Source organism: Corvus brachyrhynchos, unplaced genomic scaffold, assembly GCF_000691975.1.
Source record: "Corvus brachyrhynchos isolate BGI_N302 unplaced genomic scaffold, ASM69197v1 scaffold142, whole genome shotgun sequence".
NCBI classification, from domain to species: Eukaryota; Metazoa; Chordata; class Aves; order Passeriformes; family Corvidae; genus Corvus; species Corvus brachyrhynchos.
Genome location: NW_008237226.1, coordinates 3,110,942 through 3,132,202, shown reverse-complemented (window position 1 = coordinate 3,132,202; position 21,261 = coordinate 3,110,942). Strand labels below are relative to the sequence as shown.

General features: G+C 36.9%; 1 protein-coding gene across 5 annotated transcripts in view; it reads right to left on the bottom strand.

Moving 5' to 3' along the window:
• CDK14 (cyclin dependent kinase 14) overlaps positions 1 to 21,261 on the bottom strand; it is a 320,052-nt gene that overhangs the window by 63,197 nt on the left and 235,594 nt on the right. For all 5 annotated transcript variants that reach the window (XM_017729275.1, XM_008629897.2, XM_017729276.1 and 2 more), the window contains 2 exons: positions 5,093 to 5,232; positions 862 to 1,008 (listed from right to left, as the gene is read on the bottom strand). In XM_017729275.1, the coding sequence (XP_017584764.1) occupies positions 893 to 1,008; positions 5,093 to 5,232 (256 nt within the window). In that variant the 3' untranslated portion in view covers positions 862 to 892. The remainder of the gene's footprint in view (positions 1 to 861; positions 1,009 to 5,092; positions 5,233 to 21,261) is intronic.

Sequence of the window (21,261 nt, the reverse complement as noted above, 5' to 3'; positions counted from 1 at the left end):
ACCATGTTTGACTCTTGATTTTAAGACCAGGAAAAGGCATCAAAAGCAACTGTGTCTTTAGAAACAAACAAGCGAAGAAAGGGCAGGCCTTGTTTTTTTGAATGAAAAGAATCTGCACTTTAGGTATTTTGTGAAACACTCTGGTATGAAACCATTTAGAGAAGCATAATAAGCAAAGCAGCTATATAAGGGAATACTGCTAACCTGGAAGAGTCTGCCAAGTGCTAAAACCCACTGAACAAACACTGGGGTGTTGCATATGGGCAGAAGACAACTAATGCCATGATATAACACCACCATTCCCTTGCCGTAATTTGGTAAATAGCCTCTCTATTCACCTGGCCTTCCCAAGCTCTGTTCTACTCTTAGAATACAAGAAGTCATATTACACACTATTTCACTGCTGAATAACTATGGTTAAACAAAACAGTATTAGTTGATCCAGTGATATAGACCATAATCACTACATGACAACACCTCTCTCCCATCAAGAACATCCTTCTGCTATCAAGACTACCAACCTACTAAATAAGAGAACCATAGAATGGTTAGGGTTGTGAGGGACCTTAAATCACAGAATCATAGAATCTCTTGTCCTTGCCCCAAAGTTTAACAACACAACTGGCAAGAGGTATTTTCTCTCTGCATATTTTACCAGGGGAGTAAAAAGTATCAGTCCAAATTAAAGGCAAACTATTGTTTAATATACTAGTGCCAACTTCTGCAATATTGTTCTGTAAAACTGTGAAAACAGAGTATCAGCCTGCACATGGGCATGTGCAGTCGAGTTTTGTATTTTGTTTCTCTAAAGATAACTAAAGAGCATTTTCAAATATATCCTTTCCAATAACCATGCCTTACCTGCATTATCAGTTGTGAACATAGGTATTCTTCAATGTTTGCTGTTTGATAGACCTTTGCCATAACTATTGTTTTTTCCAAAGGCTCTCATGCTTTCTCCAGTCTCTGGCTGTAGTCTTACATTCGGTACAGTAAAAATAGAAGACACTGTAAGAAAGAGTCTCAGTTCAGAAACTGTGATTTTTTTTTTGCAGTAAAAGCAGTAATTTAAAAATAATTATTTAATATATATGGCAAACACAACACAGTAGATATATGCAGCTTTTACATATACCAACTATTTCTGCAAGTAAGCACTGTACAAATTCTTAATGGAAAGAAGCTGAATGCATCATGATGGAAGTTGTGTGATGCAAATATTCTTAACTGTATGCATCTTCAAAAATATCTGTTTCCAGACTCTGTGTGTTTATTTGTGCTCTACACCACTATACAATTAATAACTTCCACTTTCAAATTTCTGCTGAGAGAACTTAGAAATAAATAAGAAGGTAAAACATGCAGCAAGGTTTTTCAATAATTTGATATCACATATTACATCTTCAGAATCTTGATATCAGATTCAATTCAGTAGAACTGAACTATCTTGTTTGACTTTCTTTTTTGAATTACTAAAGACAACTAGGCTTGTTAAAAATATCCCAACAACTCAAAAGTCTTTTACGTGAAGCAATCCCCTTTTGCATGAGCTAGAAAAACCTTGACAACTTCAATGTCACACCAGGCAACCAATTATTAGGAGTCATGATGATAATAATCACAGGAATCAAACTGCAAATGGTTAAGGACTCACACATTGATAATATGAAAACGCATTTCTACTTAGGATGCCTCAATCTGATGGGGAAAATCAATGACTTTAAATATATCCTGAAAACAAACCTCCATATAACAATATCCTCAAGAGAGCTGCCACTGCATGATTCCATAAGGAAATGTTAAAGAACTAATCAGAGATGTAAGAGTTTTCTTTTTTGCACTAACAGCTGGCATACCTGTAAGTTTTTGGAACTACTTTTTCATCTATATGTCTTTAAAAAAACTGGCTATTGCTTTATGCACAGACCTTCCCACTGTAGTTTGACATCTCAACTTGCATTTCTTATTCTGCTATCCTCAGTAACACACATTGTTACACAATTGTTACACGTTACATTGTTACACATGGCAGATATTCTATGCAAATAAATGAATATGAGCTCTCAAATATAAAAGTAGAAAAGTGGGAGGACTGATCTTTTTTTTATATATATATAGAAAATAACAAGTAGACATATTTAGTAAAAAGGATTAATCCATAGATTACTGCTCAGTTTTGAGATGAATGAAAGTTATGCTGCATTATAAATTGCATTGTATTCCTAGACAAGGTTTTTTTAGCAGAACAGCACTACTCTTACATTTTTAATTTACTATTTGCAAAAACTGAAAGTGGCTACCTTTTAGACAGAGCTTATCTGGAAATTGAACTTCCAACCCAAATGAAATTATGCCTTGACTTGAAACTAAACCAAGTAAAAAAAGCAAAATCGTCCTTCTCACATAAACTAACTTTGCACACATTTTTAAAATAAACACCATTAAAAAATTATACTGTAAAGTATTACATAGAATACAAATACACAGTACTAAAGGTCAAAACCCAAACAGAAAGTCAAACACTTCATTTTTACTTTTTCAGTGTAGGCAGAGTCACCATACTTTTGTGAAATAGTGTGATTCCAAGGGAACAATTTTCTGATGGAAAATCATTTGACTGATCCATTCTATTTGCCTTTCTACCCACATATGAGTCTTTCCCTGGTTTTTAGCGCTAAATCCCCAAATTTGCGATTCACCATTAGGACCAAATTGGACAAAATATGATGAATACTATTCACTTCAGAGACTTGCAAAATCACAGTGGTGTCCGAATTAGAAAGCAGTAACTTTGTTTGTACATAAAGACTCAATATGTTTATAACTATATTTCATTAACTATCAGTAGTGTTTCTTGATGTAAAATATTAGCACAGAGAACTAGAATCACAAAAACTGGTAATTTCACTACACAGTAAACATTTTCCCAACTCTCCAAAGTATATAAGCTCTTTGTTTTGTAAATATGTTTACAAGTATATCCAAGTCATACTAAATAGAAATGATTGTAGTATTTGATACTGGGATTGTCCTTTCTTGCATCTGGATTTATGCTTCACAATGATTATCTACTAGACACAGAAATAGTCTTTCTGTAACTCAAATTTTTACTGGAGGCATTTAGAAGAACCTTGCTTTAAAATATAATGATTTTTCATCTTTATTCTCCCCCCTTCAAAAGGTTTCACTGCTCCTGATGTTTAACGTTATGCAAAGACGTGTTTCTGCCAATGAATATCGCCTTATGGTTATGCTTCTGCAAATAACCTGCTGTGAGCTGATAAAAGGATTAATGCAGCCAAAATTCTTAATCTGTGAAATTACAAATTAAATTCTCATATTAAAAATACCACCCTGAGGTATTTTTTGTGGTTTTAATTCCCCTCTGGTGTTCTGCATACATTGTGCTTGTTAATGACTAGGACGAGACTGTCTCTGTTGGCAGCCTGCTGCAGAGTGATAATGTGTAGGCATTTACTTCACTGATAGAACTGGATTTAACCACTGACTGATAAACTAAGTGGCAAGTGGGTAATAAGTCCATATTAACAGAAAAGTACTACTGCAGAATTCAGAATTCAAAATCCTGGCTAGACTAAATCACACAGTCAGAAGGATTGAGATGTCACCACTGCAGAGTGATTTTTGTTTTCCATTTAGTGGAAATAGGATAAATGAACTGGCATTCTTGATGTTTCATTAGTCCTGAAGAAAAGAATCTCTTTGCATCAGTTTCTGCAAAGGCAGACTTTCAACAGCAGCATTAATTTACACTGAACCTTTAAATTTTCTCCTTATCAAGTACCACAGTCAGCAAACTGAGTAGTTGGTCACCATGGCAGAGGAGGAAACTGGGGATCTTTTTGCAGAGCAAGAACACAGTCTATGACAGTGATGGACAGAAATTATTGGTGCTATTTTGATTTTAATGTTCATATTCCACAAATGGGAGAGTACTCTTTAGTGCAGAGCTGGGAGTAGGGTACTTGGACAGCGAAGCCACGGAACCATCTCAAAGTATGACTACTACAGTTGTTAAGGATGGAAAAGATAAACTTTAGGAAGACAAAAGTTTTTGTACCAACACTGCCGTAAACATATTCTATTGTGGATGAATATTCAGAAAGAGAGCTTAGATTTTAGAAGCAAACTTTTAAATCAGCTGTAGTTACACACGCATTGTTCCATTGCTGCATCTCTGAATTTTCTGCCTTGAGGTACTGGGTTTAGATCTTTTGCATGTTTGAAAACAGAAAAGTGCTGTAATGCAAGCATGCATCTCTTCACCATACTGAGTTAAAGCAAAATGCTGACCGTTATTCATTTGTGAAACCTTTTTTTAATAACAGAACCTTCTCTGAATAAAAAATATCGTTCATTATACTACCTTTTTCCCCGAATAAATATTGTGGTTTTAACACTGAAAAACAACATGCAGACATATGATATAAATGATTTAAAATTACTAAAAAGATAATTGACAGTATACACGATGATAGGAACATTTCTGCCAAGTCAACTGGAATGCATTCTGTTTAATAAAAGAAGCAAAAGGATGTATGTAAATAGTGAAAGCATTCTTAGTTAAGAACATCATCTGTCATCCTCTTCGTACACAGTCTAATTCAGCAAGTTAACTGATTGTTTACTTTGTGTTTCTCAGACTTCTGAATGCTGAGTCCTTTCTTAAAGGTTACTGTTACAACACAGAGATTCTGTGAACCAAACACAGCTGGATTTTTATCCCGTGTGCTGCATCTAGTTAAGAAGTACTGTATAAAGTGAAAAGCACTAAATATGTAAATTGCATTTCTCCTTTTGCTTTATGACAATTCAGAGAGTTCTATTGGCTCCACACATAATCAAATACAAAGATAGCAGGCTGCAGACTGCAGAGCAGAGATAGCAAAAAAAAAAAACAAACCTGAATCTATTTTGTCCTGCGTCAAGCTATGTAATTTGAATCTACACAATTGTATGTGTGGCTGTGTGTGTCCATGAAGCTGTCTGCATGTGAGGGTTGGCATACACACGTTCATCTGTCTGAACTAGAATCGTTGTTTTTAATCGATTTGGAGGTGGTTATACTCACTGTCAGTTAACTCCCATAGCCGTGGGGGCAGATCACTGAAGTACTCATGGCTCAGAGCTGCCTGTGCTGACAATCTGTTCTTTGGGAAACACTGGAGTAGTTTGGAGGCTAGATCTTCTGCATGGTTCACACAGCTCAGCCTGAAACACAAACAAGAACATTTTTCTGAAAAACAGTATCATTTTTCTGTTTACTAATTCCATCTTCAGTCAGCACAGTTGAAACACCAAGCCTTAATAGCCAGGAGCACTACCAGGAAAGCTATTCCTCTGGTTATGGAGTTGATGAATTATTTCTGTATTGACAGCTCAAAATTTATACAAATTTTACAACTACAGGGCATATAATATGCCATATCACATATGCCCTGCCTAGCATGCTAAAGCATCATGAGCAACAGCATCTTGAAAGCAACTGTTTTGATCCTTCCATTTACATTTTATTGAGCATACTGACAGACTGAAAAATTGCAGTGCTGGAAACAAATGCTTATTACCATCTAAATGCATGAAATCCAAGCTTAAAATAACAGCAACATTCACACAACTTTGTGAAATATCAAATTTTAAAATCTGGTGATGCTTAACATGCAACACATGCATCATGTTTCACAAAGACTTTCAGGAAGTACTGACTTCTTACTTGTTCATATATTCACATGGCAGGGAGTTGGCTCTTCATTAAGTGTTAATGCAACGCAAACATTAAATTTAAGTGAGTTATCTTTTCTAAGCTTCCTACAGAAATCTGAGAAAACTTACTGTTTCACCGGGAGCAAAATCCTTGGGAATATTGTAAGAAAATATAATCTAAAAGTAATAGACTTGAAGGGGAGAGAATAAAATGGTAATCAGCAAGATGTGGCCTGGGTCTAGTAACCTATAGCTGCCTCCTAAATTTCCAAATCCACCAAACTTTTTGTATGAAGTCAAAAAAATATGTGATGAATCTTGTTAACATCATGTTGCTATTATTATTAGGAAACTTCATAAATTCAACCATGCCTTTGCTCAGTAAAGATCTCTCATTGGGTAAATGCTGAAGTCTATAAAAGGTTTTTACCATGGACTGGTTTCCTAAAGCCACTAGATAGTAGACTGCAGTCCAAAATAACATAGCATTTGAAAAAGATTATGTTATCCTCTAAAATCAATAATCCTACAGCTCATTTCATGCAAATATTCATTTTTGTCAGCTCAAGCTGACTTTCCAGAAAAAAAATTCAATAAGATGGATTAAACAGCATTACTCTTTTATTGGGCTGACATGGCATGATTTATATGAATCCGTATAGGCGCAGGTGAAAACTGTCTCTTCAACAGGGAACAGACAACACTGAAAACACTAAATTAAAAAAATAGTTACTACACTGAGAACTTTAAGTTACAAATGTCAGACACAACTTTTTGTCCATGTCCATACTAGAGTCAGTGTCAAAAATAAAAAAATTGAAAGTCAAAAGCATCTCTACTCAATTATGTACTGGCATATGGATTATATGCTGATATTTGCAATCATTCAAAAAATATGCCACTGGCTGTCTTTTTAATTTCTAGCAACTGTATGCTAGATAGAAATTTGAATACTGTGCCTATCTGATCTCTTCTTGAGAACTGGCAGGATATGTGTCCAGAAATTACCCAGGGATGAATTGCTTAGGAGTGCTGACCACTTTAAGACATTTATATCTCATCAATAATAATCTTCTTGAATTCCCAGGATTAGATATCAGAATTGTTATTTCAGGTTAAACAGATGCTGAACTCCAGTGTTTCTGATGGGCACTTTTTTTCTGTTTTCATTTCCAGTTTGTGACAAAAGAAAAACATCTTGAATGAGTCATTGCTTATAAATTACATCATAAATTAGAATAATTACAGACAATTTAAACTACCAGATTGTTGCAAATGTTCATTAAACTTTTGTGAAAATTACAGATAATTTCATTACAGAACACAGCAAAATACCAAGACAAAAGGTTATTATTAATGAAGAAAAGGAAAAGGAGGGGCAAATATTCAAGGAGAATTGGTATTAATTCTTCTACACATCCAAAATTTCCATGGAATTTGGTGATGGTGATTATATTGAGTCCATGGAGATTATATTGAGTCTGTGAGGCCTGTCTTGAGTCCTAATGCCCCCTGCACCAATTAATCATTCAGAGGTTCTGTCAAACCATTTCACCAACGTAATTTTTTGCCACAGAGGGAGCTGCGAGCTTTTTAGGAACTGTAGTAAACCTGCTCTGTCTTGAATGAGAACTACTGTTAATTCAGAAAAATGCAGTCACTTAAGTAGTGAAATATTACCCTCCAATATAAGAATTACACCATTCCTTTGCTGATCCACACATATAGTGGAGATGATAATTAAGTAAGGCAAAGCGAAGCAAAAGAAAATAACACTCAAACATGAACAAATTCTGACATGCAGGTGAAATTATGGATGACATCTGTAGCTCCTTGAAGAGAGTGATGTTGACATTTTGACTGTATTAATGGTTACCAGTGTACCTGGCATACTGCTAACATTTTTTTGCAAGAAATTCTGAATAACTAATATAAATTGAAAGTGTTTTGAACAGGAACAGTTTAGAAAGACAAAGCCGCCTTCCCAGTTTAGACACAAAAATTACGTGTTTGCTGAAATCAGTGGAGACACCAAAGATAAACATCAAATAATCAGCAGATTATACATTAACATAATATAAATCCAACAAAAATATCTAGGGCTGCAAAATGATCACATCAACTAATTAAATAATTATAAATAAAAGAGTCATAATTAGAACTGGTTTTATAATTAATAGAAAGAAGACAATTCATTGCACCGTCTGAAAAAATAGTTTAATCTGCTGTAACTATTAGATATATCGGCCCTGATCACATTCCAAGTAGTGCTAGGGGTGTGGGGTTGGTGTTAGTTGTTTTTCAGTGCTTTGAAGATCCCAGTTGCTACATTATTAGTATTATGTTTCCAAGCATTTATAGATTTTAATCTCAGAAGGGACCATAACAATCAAATATCATCTCTTGTGTAATACAGGCCAAAGAAGATCCTCCAAGTAACTCTTGGATCAAACCACCACTTTCACCTAGCTCAGCTGTATCTATAAAGTTCTACATTAAAATTCCAATTTTGTTTACAGACCTTTATGCAGCAATGAAAAAATTCTTCTCCAAAACTCGTGTCTTCTGCAAAGGTCACTTCTGGAAATCACTGGGCACCGCAAAAAGCATATGCATGTGGGCTCCTAAGGTTGTCAGTATTAAAAACTGATGCCTCAGTGGAATGCATGACTAATTTTGCTGCTTTGTTTGAAGACAAGCTATTCTTTACTTATGAAAAATGTACTGTATGATCATGTATTAAAATTACATCTGCTACACCAGAATTGTTTGGAAAACCCCATTTAGCACATAACCTCTGTGGTCAGAACGTCAGAAAGATTGCTTTGTTTCTATTTTCTTTTTTTTTTTTTTTTTTTTTTTTTTCTTTATTGCCAATAGTCTCTTTAAAATATCCTCCTTAAAACATTAACAATTTGTCTGATTTAAGTTTGAAACCTGATTCCTCAATAGAGACAAAGGCTAAATTTTCTGATGGGCTTCAGTAGTTAAATACCTAACACAGATGTTAACAAAAAGAACTGAAGAAAAAAAAATATTTCATTTTTAAATACACCTCTTTCAGTACGAGACAGGATGGAATTTCATACAATATGGCTTTGTGTCTAAAACATAATAGCATGTTTTGTCTCACAGCAGTTGGGCCATATAGGAACTTGGCATGCATGATATGGCAAGTCTCAATATTCACGCTTCAGTTACTGTCACACTAATCACTGAGGAATAGTTACTAGCCATGACAGCATACATACTTTCAGAAAATGTGGTGTACAGCAGAATACAGAGAAACCTTTGGCAATGAGCATTAAATAATACATAGATATTGTTTTGAGAAATACTGGGAATATTTTTACACACCTACTCTGATGACATTTGTGAAACACATTGATTTTCAGTTTAATCCCAAATGCTATATACAGCATCAGCTCAAGAAAAACAAACACCATATGAACCTGTCTCACTTGAAACTTATATGAATCTGACTAGACTTGAGCAGTTGTAAATCTCATTGGATTACAAGAATTTGATTTAATTTCAGAAAACAGGCTTAAATGTCTTTCTACTGCAGAGGAAGGTCAGTATTTGGTCAAGCAGAACATGACTAAGATCACTGAAGTTTGGTTTAAGCTCTGGAGAAAAAAAAGTTTGGGGCATGTGCAGTGAACTTCTGAACTTGGAGTGATTTGCTTTTAAATGCAATGAAGAAGGCAGTTCAAATTCACATTAATAATTAAGACAAATGGGCATTAAAACAAATGGAGAGAATATGCTGCCTATATGCTCCTAGCAGCACGAGGTAAATACTTCCCAAAGCAAAAATCATTTACTGTGCACATTTTCCATGTGAAGATACGATTCTTGCAGTGTATCATTAATTCATTTCTCGACTGGCATTTATGGCATGGCCTAGAGGAGTGAGGCACCTAATTCCCTTTGGAAATCTCAGCTGGTTCTTTATTCTAAGCAAACTCCTGCAACCTGAAGTGCTGAAAGACAAAACCACAGTTAACCTGAACAATCACAACATTTAGCAGAGTTTAAAGTTTAATGGTATGAAGAGAACTGACAAATTGGTGTAAAACAGGCGGGCCATATGGCAACCCTCATAGCTCATTTCACAGAGGATGCTCTGGTCCCCTCAACAACAGGGCTCCTGTACAGTCCCTGCGGTACCTCACCTCCCAGTGCACTGCCACAATGGCAGTATTCCCCATTTTCACCCACGTCTGCTTGAGGACAGCAATCTTTCCCCCTCATCCCAGGCTTTAGCCTCTCTTAAGTTCTGTACAAAACTGTACAACACCATGTCTGGTAGTTAATACTTCCTTTGAAAATTCATTGTCTTCTAACCAGCTGATACAGAAACGTCCTCATGTGCCTTGATAGTTTATACCTCTGAATATACACGTGATCCTAGTAGCAGCAGCTATGTGAAACACGAATCAGAGCAGGGCCTACCTGAGCAGCATTTCCCTTTTATGCACTCCAACAGCTGTTCTGTTGTTGCCACCATGCCGAGAACACCTACCGTCTTCAAAGCCCTGACGTGCCAGCTCCAGCGTGCAGGAGCCGCTTCCCTAACGTGGCTGGTGTGCCTCCACGGAGCTTTTGTAGAGTTTATTTAGCCATCAAGAAACCACCACAACAAGTGAATGCAAGTTTTGATGTGAGGCTTTTAGCTTTTGATACAGATGAAGGCATAAAGTGGTACCTCAAGACGAGAATCTAACAGAGCAAAGATGTTACCATTTTTTCAGTGTTTTACACAAAGGGTACTGAGGACTAAAACTGATGAACAAAGCGAGACAAAACCATTTGAAGGCTTACTGAAGCAGAGTTTTGCTTGTTGCTGATCAATCACAGAACACAGTATTTGCTCTACAGTACAATATAGAGGTACTTCAAGCCAAACTATACAATAAATGATACAATCAAGCAGAGCCCCTGTGACATCTCACTGTTTGGATTGCACCCCACACCTGCATGGGGATGCCAACAGCGGTCCTGGGTTGTGCAGATTCCTTAAAAAAGGCATGTCTCCAAACACCTGATGCCTCTCTTGCTCTTCCCAAATTGAGATGCTGGCAACAGTTTAGATTCAGAAACACTGAGCTCTCTACATATGCAGGGTGGGAAAATCCAGTCTCCAGGCTCCCTAGGCCATCACTTTAATTGTACTGTTCTAGCTCAGCACCTGAATAAAAGCACAACATCATGCTCTTGGATGAGCTAGGCTGGGACAAAGCCTGCACTAATGTGGCTATACTGCTCCCAGTGTCTGTACTTGCTCTGTGCTCCTGTTCAACACTGCACTCCACAGTCTTCAGACCATCATGATTTCCATGGTGGTGTATGAAACCATCTCTTTGGAAATTTAAAAATTAGTTTGATCTTTAGTTTGATTAGTTTGACCTTTAACTATATTACCATATTACAGCATGAGCAGTCTTATTCACTGAAGTACTGAAAACGTGGTCAAAATATTTATTATTACAATAAAAGCCATGACAACCAATGATAAGTATTCACTGATATGGAACAGAGATAAAAATAACAGTGTCAGTGATTGATTCCTTGGCATTGCTGTTAGTGTCGATGTAGCAGAGGTCAGTGCCCCATTTGGAAAGCTGTGAAGGTAAGTTCATTTAGTGCATTCCAGGAAGGTAATAAGAACCCTGGCCTGTCTGAACTAATTCTCACTTGACAGTTGCACAGATGCCGTGAGTTGGAAAACAGCCAAGGTGAATAGCACTTCATGAAAAAAGGTGAACGTAACAAATGACAGTTCTAACAATATACACAACTAGGTTTTCTATTTTAATTAATATAGATTTAGCCCTAGGTATATAATGGCATATACAGATTTTTAAAAGAAACTACTGACCCAGTAGGTAAACCAAAATTACAGTTGCAGCTCCTGAACTTCTCAGAACAGAGAATTAAGATGCTTAAACTGCTCATGAGTCACATTAGGCTTCAGAGACTCATTTTGGTCACACCTAAGCTAGACAATGAAGTGATCCAACCTCACAAGGTGATTCACTTTTGACAACAGCCATTATGCTCAATTACAACTTGATCATTTGTATGTGTCATCACTGAATGCAACTCAAGATAAAAGCTTAGATATGAGTCTATTTCTCCCTGACTCTTTTGCACTAGATTTGATATGTTTTAGTGTCTGTTTCAGATGTGTTACTGTATTTCTTCAACACAACCATGTTTGTGATATCCAGCTTAGAAGGTCTGCTTCACAAAGCAGAACATTAACACCATTACAGAACACACCACTTTTAAAAACTGAATTTGGTTGATGTGATGTTTAAAGGCTAAGCTTAAAGAGTCAATATTATAGCAGATCTAAAAGTATCCTGAGTTTTCTTCTTCTGTATCCTGACAGGCACCCAGGGTAGCTCTTGCTCTGATGCCTCAGAATAAACATGCTGAGTTACAAAACCTTCCAAAGAAAGCAGGCACCAACTATTGACAGCTCTGGTCAGGAAGGTTGCTTATACTGTTCATTGACAATATTGCAGACATTTTTCCTACTTGTTCCTTCCACTTCTGACACAGAGTAAGGTTTACATTTGATGTTTGGCATCTTTTTGCCAGGATAACGTATGCTGGAGCATCAAATGAAGCAAGAAGTATGGAGTCTACATGGTAGACACTAAAGTGAAGAAAAGCTTATTTAAACAGCAACATAAAATATATGTCCAGTGATAACATACCCTAAGGTATTGAGAATGTGGTTTTCTATGATATGATCACATAACTTCCTTAATTCCTAGGAATTCTGAGATTGTGATAGTCCATGCAACATGACTGCTGGGTACAGTGTTTGCTACTGTTTAAAATCAGAATTAACTCATTAAACTAAAAGAAGACTACCTTAAGTAATTCACATTATTTCACTCAGTTTTCAGCAGTTTCTCTTAGATACAGGTATTTCCCAGAAAAAGTATTTCCTAAGAAATTTTAATTAGAATGTGCATTACCATTTTGTCCCAGAAAGAATTTAGCAATTACTTCTTTTTGATTTTACATGCCACCACCAATCAACTATTTTAATTCTTTCAGGATCCCAATTAGGCCAGTATTAAAGATACTAATTATGGAAGACATAGGGCATTACTTACACCACAACAGACCACTACTGAATATGCCAGATTTAAGTTTACTGGAATACCTTTGTTAGCTGTAAGTGCAATTAATGAAGAAAAACAACACAGTGGTGACATCTAGTCAGAAGCTTTTGATTATTTTGAAATTCTTTAAAGGGCGTGAATCTTCTGATCAAGGTGAATGTTTTTTAAAGGCTGTCTTTGTGCACCTCAGCAAGTGGAACAGAATAACCTTGGAAAATAAACAGAGCCAAAAATAATTACTAACACCCCAATCATTTTATGAGCTATTATTTCACCAGAAAATGGAGAAAATATAACTTTAATCCTGAACAAAACTCTTCAAGGTTTATGTTCTCTATAAACCTTTCACTGAGAACTGAAAATATAAGTTAGTAATGCAATAAATGCCCTAACAAATATATCAGATTTTTCACTTAATGCTTTTTACAGGCTTAAACCAAACTGAGTGAAAGAAAATCACCTTTTACAGTCTGACTCTTAAAGGAAGAATGCCTTTCTGTTATGCTTTTTAAAATAAGGCATGGTGAATTTATATCAACTTCAGTGAATCTTGGGGCATGATAAAAGGAAGAAAATATAGCAGTGGAGTAAACATTCCATAGTATTCTTTCTTCACATATTTATTTCCTCACTGGCTGAGCATAAGCCAAAAAAAAAAAAAAAAAAAAAAAAAGGAAGGAATAACCCCCCACCATAGAAATAGCTGAAATAAACCTTTGGCACACAATGCAGTCTGTGCTTTTCCTCATCCCACCCTCGACAACCTGAATTGCTTCTCTCCAAATAAATCCATGCTAAAGATATTCTGAAGAAAAAGAAACAAAAACAAACTCTGAATTTCAAATTTGTTAAGTGGGTGCACCCATTAGGGACGTAAACAAAGTCTTCCTTATTTTCCCTTATCCAGCTGTCTTTCTGGACCTATTGCCTTTAGAAAACAAACAAAACAAAGACAGAACTAAGTGCTAGTAAATAAACATTAATATTGCTCTATGAATCCCTGCCCTCTTGCCTGATATTTTATCATCTTGGGTTTGAGAAGTTTTAATTTCATTCTAATGTAAATAAGAACTGGTCTGTTTGCTCAGTACTTCAACAAGAATTTGCTACAAGGTTTGCAGCATGCAGGCAGTGCCCCGAGAAATGTGACCTTGCTTTAGTCAGTGAAGCCAAAGATCATTTATCACTGTTAACCTACAAATCTGTCTTGCTGGGGCCTCAGATCCATCAAGCACTTGGAAGCAGCTACTTGTCCTGTCCTCCCACCGCTACCTAAAACACTGGATGGGTCTGATCTTTTCTATTACTGTATACCTCTCAGCTAATAAAATATATTTTTGTGGATATGGAACTAACAGGAGTACTTTGTATTTATTTATACAGCTCATTAAAGGCAGATAGAGATTTGGAATGCCCCAAGCCTGGAAAGCTCAGGAAGACAGACCCCAGGCATATGCATGTATTTATGCAGATGAGTTGCCTGGCTGAACCCAATGAGACTGAGCAATTATGAAAAAGCAGGCATCCCGGTCCTTTTGCAACTATACTGCTAAGCTAAAACACAACAGGGAAATGATGCAGGACTAGTAAACTCTGAGAGGAGGAGACTGAAATGGTTGTAATGAGAGCATATGGGCAATATATTCAAGCTATGCAGTCAAGAATACTTTATTATGTATTATTATGTCTGTATTTAGACAGACTTACATCACATAGGACTATCTGCAGCTCCCTGACCCTCAAGCATTTGGTTCACGTGATGTCAGGAGAGAGCACAGAATAGGACACCACACTCACACCAGCACTGCCTTGTAGAAAGTACCATTCCTTCTCCAGATCCACTCTCCCAATTCAGAACACCACTTTCTCTTTACATTAATGGAGACAGAAACTTTCTAAAGAGAACATTAGGTCCTCTTTGAGCAGGGAGAACCAGTCAGACTGAGAATCCAGTGACTGACACCAAAGGCAGTAATACTTGTTAAGAGACAAATATGCTTGTGTTAATGTATGAATTGACTTTGAACTTGAACAGGGGAAAAAAACCTAGGTTTCCTAGGCAGGGACCACCTTGGAAGGAGAAAACAGTGAACTCTCTAGTATGCAGTTTGGAGAAAATGTAACATTATTTCCCACTGATTTTTTTAAAAGAGTGAAACCTTTCATATCCACACATACCTATATTGAAATGTCAGTTTATAAAGTTGTTTGAATTTAACACAAGCATTTATGCCTTTTTAACTATAAACATCTTGGAGGTGAATCAGCAAGTCACAAACTCCATCTATTTTAACTACCAATTACTGAAATATGTATATCTTCAGTGCCTGTACTTACATATGTGTGAGGATGCAGTGCTACCTGACACTCAGAAATTGGCTTGCAGTAGGGAAGAACTCAACCCTGAACTATTTTTGCAAATCCTATCCTGTCAAAGTATCATGAAAGAGAGACAGCTAAGCAGGGAGTTACTGCTATTTAGGCATAAATCAGCATAGGTGATTTAAGAACTAAAATCAAAATTGATATCTATAGTAGTGACCACTAAAGGTCAGATTTCCCAAAGAGCCAACTCTCACTTAAAATTGACTGCCAGCTGAGCCCAGGCGACTTCTAGCAACCCAAAAAAGCAGGTGGATCTTCAAAAGATACTGCACACATGGAATTGTGGAATCCATGGAGCTCTGGTCATGTGTGCTGTCATTGAATTCGATGGGCAGGTAAATAAACATCTGGGTCTCATCTTATGGTGTTAAATGAACATCAAGCTTTTGCAAAAGCAGATATTTGAGGCAGACAAGTTCTAGCAGGTTCCAAACTGAGAACAAGAAGCCTGGAGTCAAGGACCACAAACAACTGATAAATTCACTATCTGGGCATAAGCCCATCTGATTCCCAGAAAGGAAAGCGGGAGTCTGACTGAACTATCAAGGGGACAGGAGAAGTCTTAAATATGAGAAAGGGATCACTGACATAAAAATAGGGAGTAAGAGCTTTGTGAAGAAAGAGAAGAAGAGGCAAAATTTTGGAGGATTTTGAAAATACGGGGCTCAAAAATGAGGGAGTGAAAGAGCCAGTGTTGGGATGAGACTTAAACAATACAAAAAAAAAAAAAAATTGAATTTACTGGTTGCTTTTTTTATGATCTGAAGAAGGATGTTGATCAGGAGAGGACATGAGAAGTAGATTATGATAATCAAGATCAGAGTGACAAAGTTGGTTGGGGAAGACAAAAAAGTATCTTGGAAAAGCTGGAAAGAAAAAAAGGTAAAATGTATGTATCATTCTGGATGCACAGGATAGGGATATTTCTTATTTTTCCTTTCCTAAGGCTTCAGGCCTAAGTGACAAAGAACACTGGCAGCACAGTGTGAGTAGGAAACTTCACTGGGAATATGCTCAGGTGTGCACAGGGAATGGTAAGAATCTCTCCATTGAAGCCTTATTGCTGAATTGAGCAGGGCTAGGGAAAGCGCCTGACTGCTCAACTATTGAGTGGCCAGATTACCCCCGGATTATCTGGCCCATGTCAACTAGCATGCTCCAAACTCACTCCTGGACACAGTCCAGGCAACAACTCGTGCCAGAGACCATTCCCAAAAGGCAGCAGGTATTATGCTCTTACAAGCAAGGTATGCCATATATTACACTAGAAAACATGATTCCTATGGTCTGCAACATGAGTCTTACTTTATTCCAGAAATTTTGATTTAAAAACCTAATGCTGAACAACCCCAAAATAATAACTGCACCTGCAGCTGCATGGGGACCACATAAAGCCCACAGGAGATGCATGCCCAAGTGTTACTTAGCACAGCTGTAGCCAAGGTCTGCCACATGGCCTCGGGGCCAGCATATAGTCCCTGGCTCTGCTTTAGTTTGCAGTACAGATGTGAGCTGTAGCTGACAGAAAAATGATATTCACAAAACACTATCTGTCAACATTTCAGGAAAATTCATGCCCTCATGGTTGCCGAATAAAGCTTGACTCAAGGGCACTGTAAGGATCAAATATGAAAGAAATAAAAGGAATGTAACAGTATTCTGCAAAAGTCATAATGCTGAAGGAAGGCCAATAATGATCCAGAGCATGATTTTTTTATGTCAGGGTGGTGAAATTAGTTTGAGGCACACTAAAAGTATATAGTAATAAACAGAACTTTAAAACTACTACGAAATCTAACCAAAGAAGGCAATGCAAAAGTGATGGTCCATTCTTAACATTTAATGATGTTGGAGTGAAAAGCATAAATTTAACCTACTTTTACAAGATTTCCTTACCACAGACCACGGATATCCAAATATCCATACCACAGACATCCAAACGGGATCAATATTTTAAAACCATTCTGTATTCCCAAACAATAGGAACAAAAAAGCAAACAATACATTTATGAGAACGTGACAAAAGGAAAAATTTTACTTTTTCAATTTAAATTCTTCGCAGTAAGATTCTGAGTTTAGAAACCCAACATGAAAAATTAGATCCTTTTTTCAGTTGTATTTTCAGCCTCCTATTGCAGCAGTGATCATAAAACAAACACAGCTGGCATCTTTATTATTTTATTCACTGAAGGATTTAGCTGGACAAACATCACAAAGATGGTGGCTGTTTTCATTGAATTTATGATCAAATATGCTCCAGCGTAAGATCAACTCTGTTACATCAATTATTATGAGATGTGAATAATTTAACAGAAAGTTGTCTATTTGTAAATCAGATCTTACAGATAGAAATTCAGCTGAGGTAGCAGCCAGTGGATATACACTGTATTACAGAATTTAAAAGGATGCAGGCTTTTTGTGAATCACATTTAGTGATAAACATTGTCATTTACATTTTGCTATCTAGTGAGCTGCCAATTCAGGTAAACAATTTCAAAATTTTATTTTAAACTTTAATAAAATTAATCTTTATCAGAGGAGAACTTTACTGATGCTTTTCAAAATTATGGAATATATTTCCTATAAAGGCTTAATTAAAAACAGTAGACAAACTACAATCATCACCATATTTTGAGGTTTTTTTCCATAGATTTTCGCCAGAGTCTGTTGTTCAGCTGAATGCCAGGAGAGTTATAATAATTTTAACACAGAATGTGTGCCTTAGGATACGGGATTGACTCAATGCCTGAAAGAAAAAGGTCAGTTCCCTTTGGAACCACTTGCCTCTTTGCCCTCCAGCAATGACAGGTGCACCAGCCCTGTGCTGAGGCTTGTTATTCACAGTGTGTTGCTGCAGATACATAATCTAACCTCTCTGTTTTAATGCATCAACAGGGTGAGAGTCTCCCATCTTCCCATTTTGACATGGGTCAAGCAGGCATTGAACATATATACATAATGACCGGCTTGCAACCAGCATCCTTCACAAATTATCAAACAATAACTTAAAACTTTCTTAGCCAGGTCATTTAAAGAAATCACTAAATTTGTGTACTAAACTGTTTGGCTAGCAAATAAAGTTATGCAAAAAATCAGTTTTCACCAGTCTCCTACAATGATGTGTGCTTCTGCATCACTAATTAAAAAAAAAAAAAAAGAAGAAAACCTTAATCAAAAAGCAAAAATTCTCGTTTCTCTGTACTATATGGCAGGCAAGACATCAGAAATCTGAAGGCAGAGACATGAAGCAACACAACCAAAAATGCAGGAAAGGAAGTGATTAAGATTTTCTTGAATGAATTCTGAGAGACAGTACCAGGAGATGCTCATGAATGGCAATACCTGAATACCTGTGATCCTACCAGGGAAAAGGCAGTGGTCAAAATTACAATAAAACCCCCACAAGAGATCCTCATAAAAGTCAGTAAAATAAGTATTTGCCTAAGGCAAAGATAATTTACAATGTCGTATCACTGCAGAAATCTTAACTATTGTCATAAGTCTCTGGCTGGCAATGGAGACAAACAGCATGAGTTTTGAGATTGGCTTAAGCCATCTACAGTGGTGACAAAACCCAGGAACATTATTCATATTTTTATTCTTATTGCCTGTCTGCACCATCTCTCAAAATTATCTACATTTCTGAGACCCTAAGATGAGAATCAAAGGAACTGTTCAGTTGAAGAAAAATGATCTGTAATACAGAACAAGCAGCAGAGGATAATATCAAGCCACATAAGCCAAGAGCAGTTGCTTAGCAGTAAGCACTTTTGAATGCCAACCCAGTTCTCAAGTTGCCTATCATTTTCACTCTCCTTTTGGAAGAATCTTGCCTTTAATGGCTACATACAAATACTGAGAGAGCCAGCAGTAAGGTCTACTTCATTTATATTACTGCCTTCACAGTATGTCTTCAATTCCTTAGAAAAATATTTTTTAAACACATCTCAGAGACTCAATTTTGTCAGCAATGTCATTATCTGGAGAAGAATTTCAGCAGATAAGCCAACAGTACAGAACTCAAGCAAGAGGGTAGAATTCAGAATGTGAGGATATAATGATGCCTGGTGCCTCTGATCAGAAAGTATTAGACTTCAAACCAAGAAATGAACACAGACACTACGGCAACATATGAGTAACAGACTACCAAAAACATAATTCTGAGAAATTAATGAAACACTGGCATGTAGAAATGCATAAGGAGAAAGAACAGCTGAAGAGTTGATCAGAAAGTACTCAAAAACGTCAATGAAGAACATCTATTGAAAAAAAAATCATACCTGGAAACACCAAATAAACATGTCTATCTGATATACGTCTCAATATCCTAAGGAATTCTTAGGGAATTAGTGAGGATAGCAAACAAATGTAAGGCACCTTTTAAAAGTCTTTCCAGGAATTCTATACAAGAATAGCTAGTTCTCTTTCCTCATTTCTCTTCATAGGCTTATTACTGTAGATATGTTACTGTAATAATACCTAATTTTGCTCTGCATTCTACAGTATGGTACTAGACTTAAAAAAATATAAATATATGCCCATATTTCCTTTCTGGTATTCAAATAAGAGAATCTTGGCAAATATTTGTTGGACATTGACACAGGAAAACACAAAGAAGGGAAATACAGACAACAGAAACGAAAGACAATATGGAAGCAAAATTAGATTTCAGCAGAAATAAGACAGAATGGCAATCAAAAGAAGAGGTGACTAATGAATAAGACACCAGATAATTTTTTTTTCTTACGTGGACTTAATAATTGGTGGAACAAAACAACAAAAGATAACATTTGCTGCAATTTCTATTAAAAAATCTTGCTCTGTGGACAAGCTCCAAAGAGCTTGGATGTGATACACTATCTCATAGACTGAAAACTGGCAGACAGACTATAAGCAAAGGGTAATGATGAGTGGCAATATGCTGAGTTGGAAGGGAAGTGTCCAGCTGTGTGCCAGAGGGATTAGCGTTAGTCACAGTTTTATTTAACATCTTTATTAATGACCTGGACTAAGGGATACCCTGCATACCGAATCAACCCTTAGATGACACTAAATGCTGAAATCACCACAAAAGACGAAGACATTAGTACAAAGAAACTAACAGTAGTGGGATATGTGGGCAGAAAATCTAAGAACAAGATAGGGCATAGAACACTACAAACAATTATTTCCACAGAAAAATAACCCCAAATATGGATAGGCCCAGAGTTAATAATGCCAACAAACTCTAGTCCAATGCCAGATACTGAATTAAATGTTGCCGAAAACAACAAAGAACATCCATGTATGTTGGGGTGGTATTTTCACTGCTGTCATGGATGGGAAAGGTACAGGGCAGTAACAATGTAATTTTAGTAGTGAAGCAGGATAGAGTTATTAGTACACTGAAACAAAAATGACAAAAGCTTTTGTGGTTCAGTTTAGGAAGCTTATTAGTATTTTTAACTGGGACAAGAGGATGCAACACAACACCTAAAGCTTAGCAACACAAAAGAGGGGGAATTTAGAATAAAGCAAAAATAAATTGACCGTCAGGATAAACATTGTATCAATGAGGTCACGTAGGAATCGTCTTCCCCCGAAGTTTTAAAAGGTATATAACATTTTAACACTGTGGTTGCTCCAGTTTGAAAGAGAGAGTGGAATATAAATGAGAAAGGATTTTTCAGCTTGGCGAGAGGATAAATGGAGCAATTGCAGAGATCTTTCTCAGCGCTTGGCTTCAATCAGCGTTTTGTAATTCCGTACCACAATCCCCGCAGCGCGCCTGGGCTCAGCCCCGCCGCCTGCAGCTCAGCCCCGCGCGGTGCTACGCGCACAGAAAACAGCGCTAAGTGGGCACAAGAAAAGGCGCTTAAGTGCAAACAAGCAGCTTCCACCACGCTGAAATTAATTGAATAAACCCCACTAAGCAGCGAAATAAACAACAAAAGGCGCTGCTGGGCCGCCCTCGCGCCCGCCCGCGCGGCGCCGGCGGCTCCGAGCGCCCCCTGGCGCGGGCAGC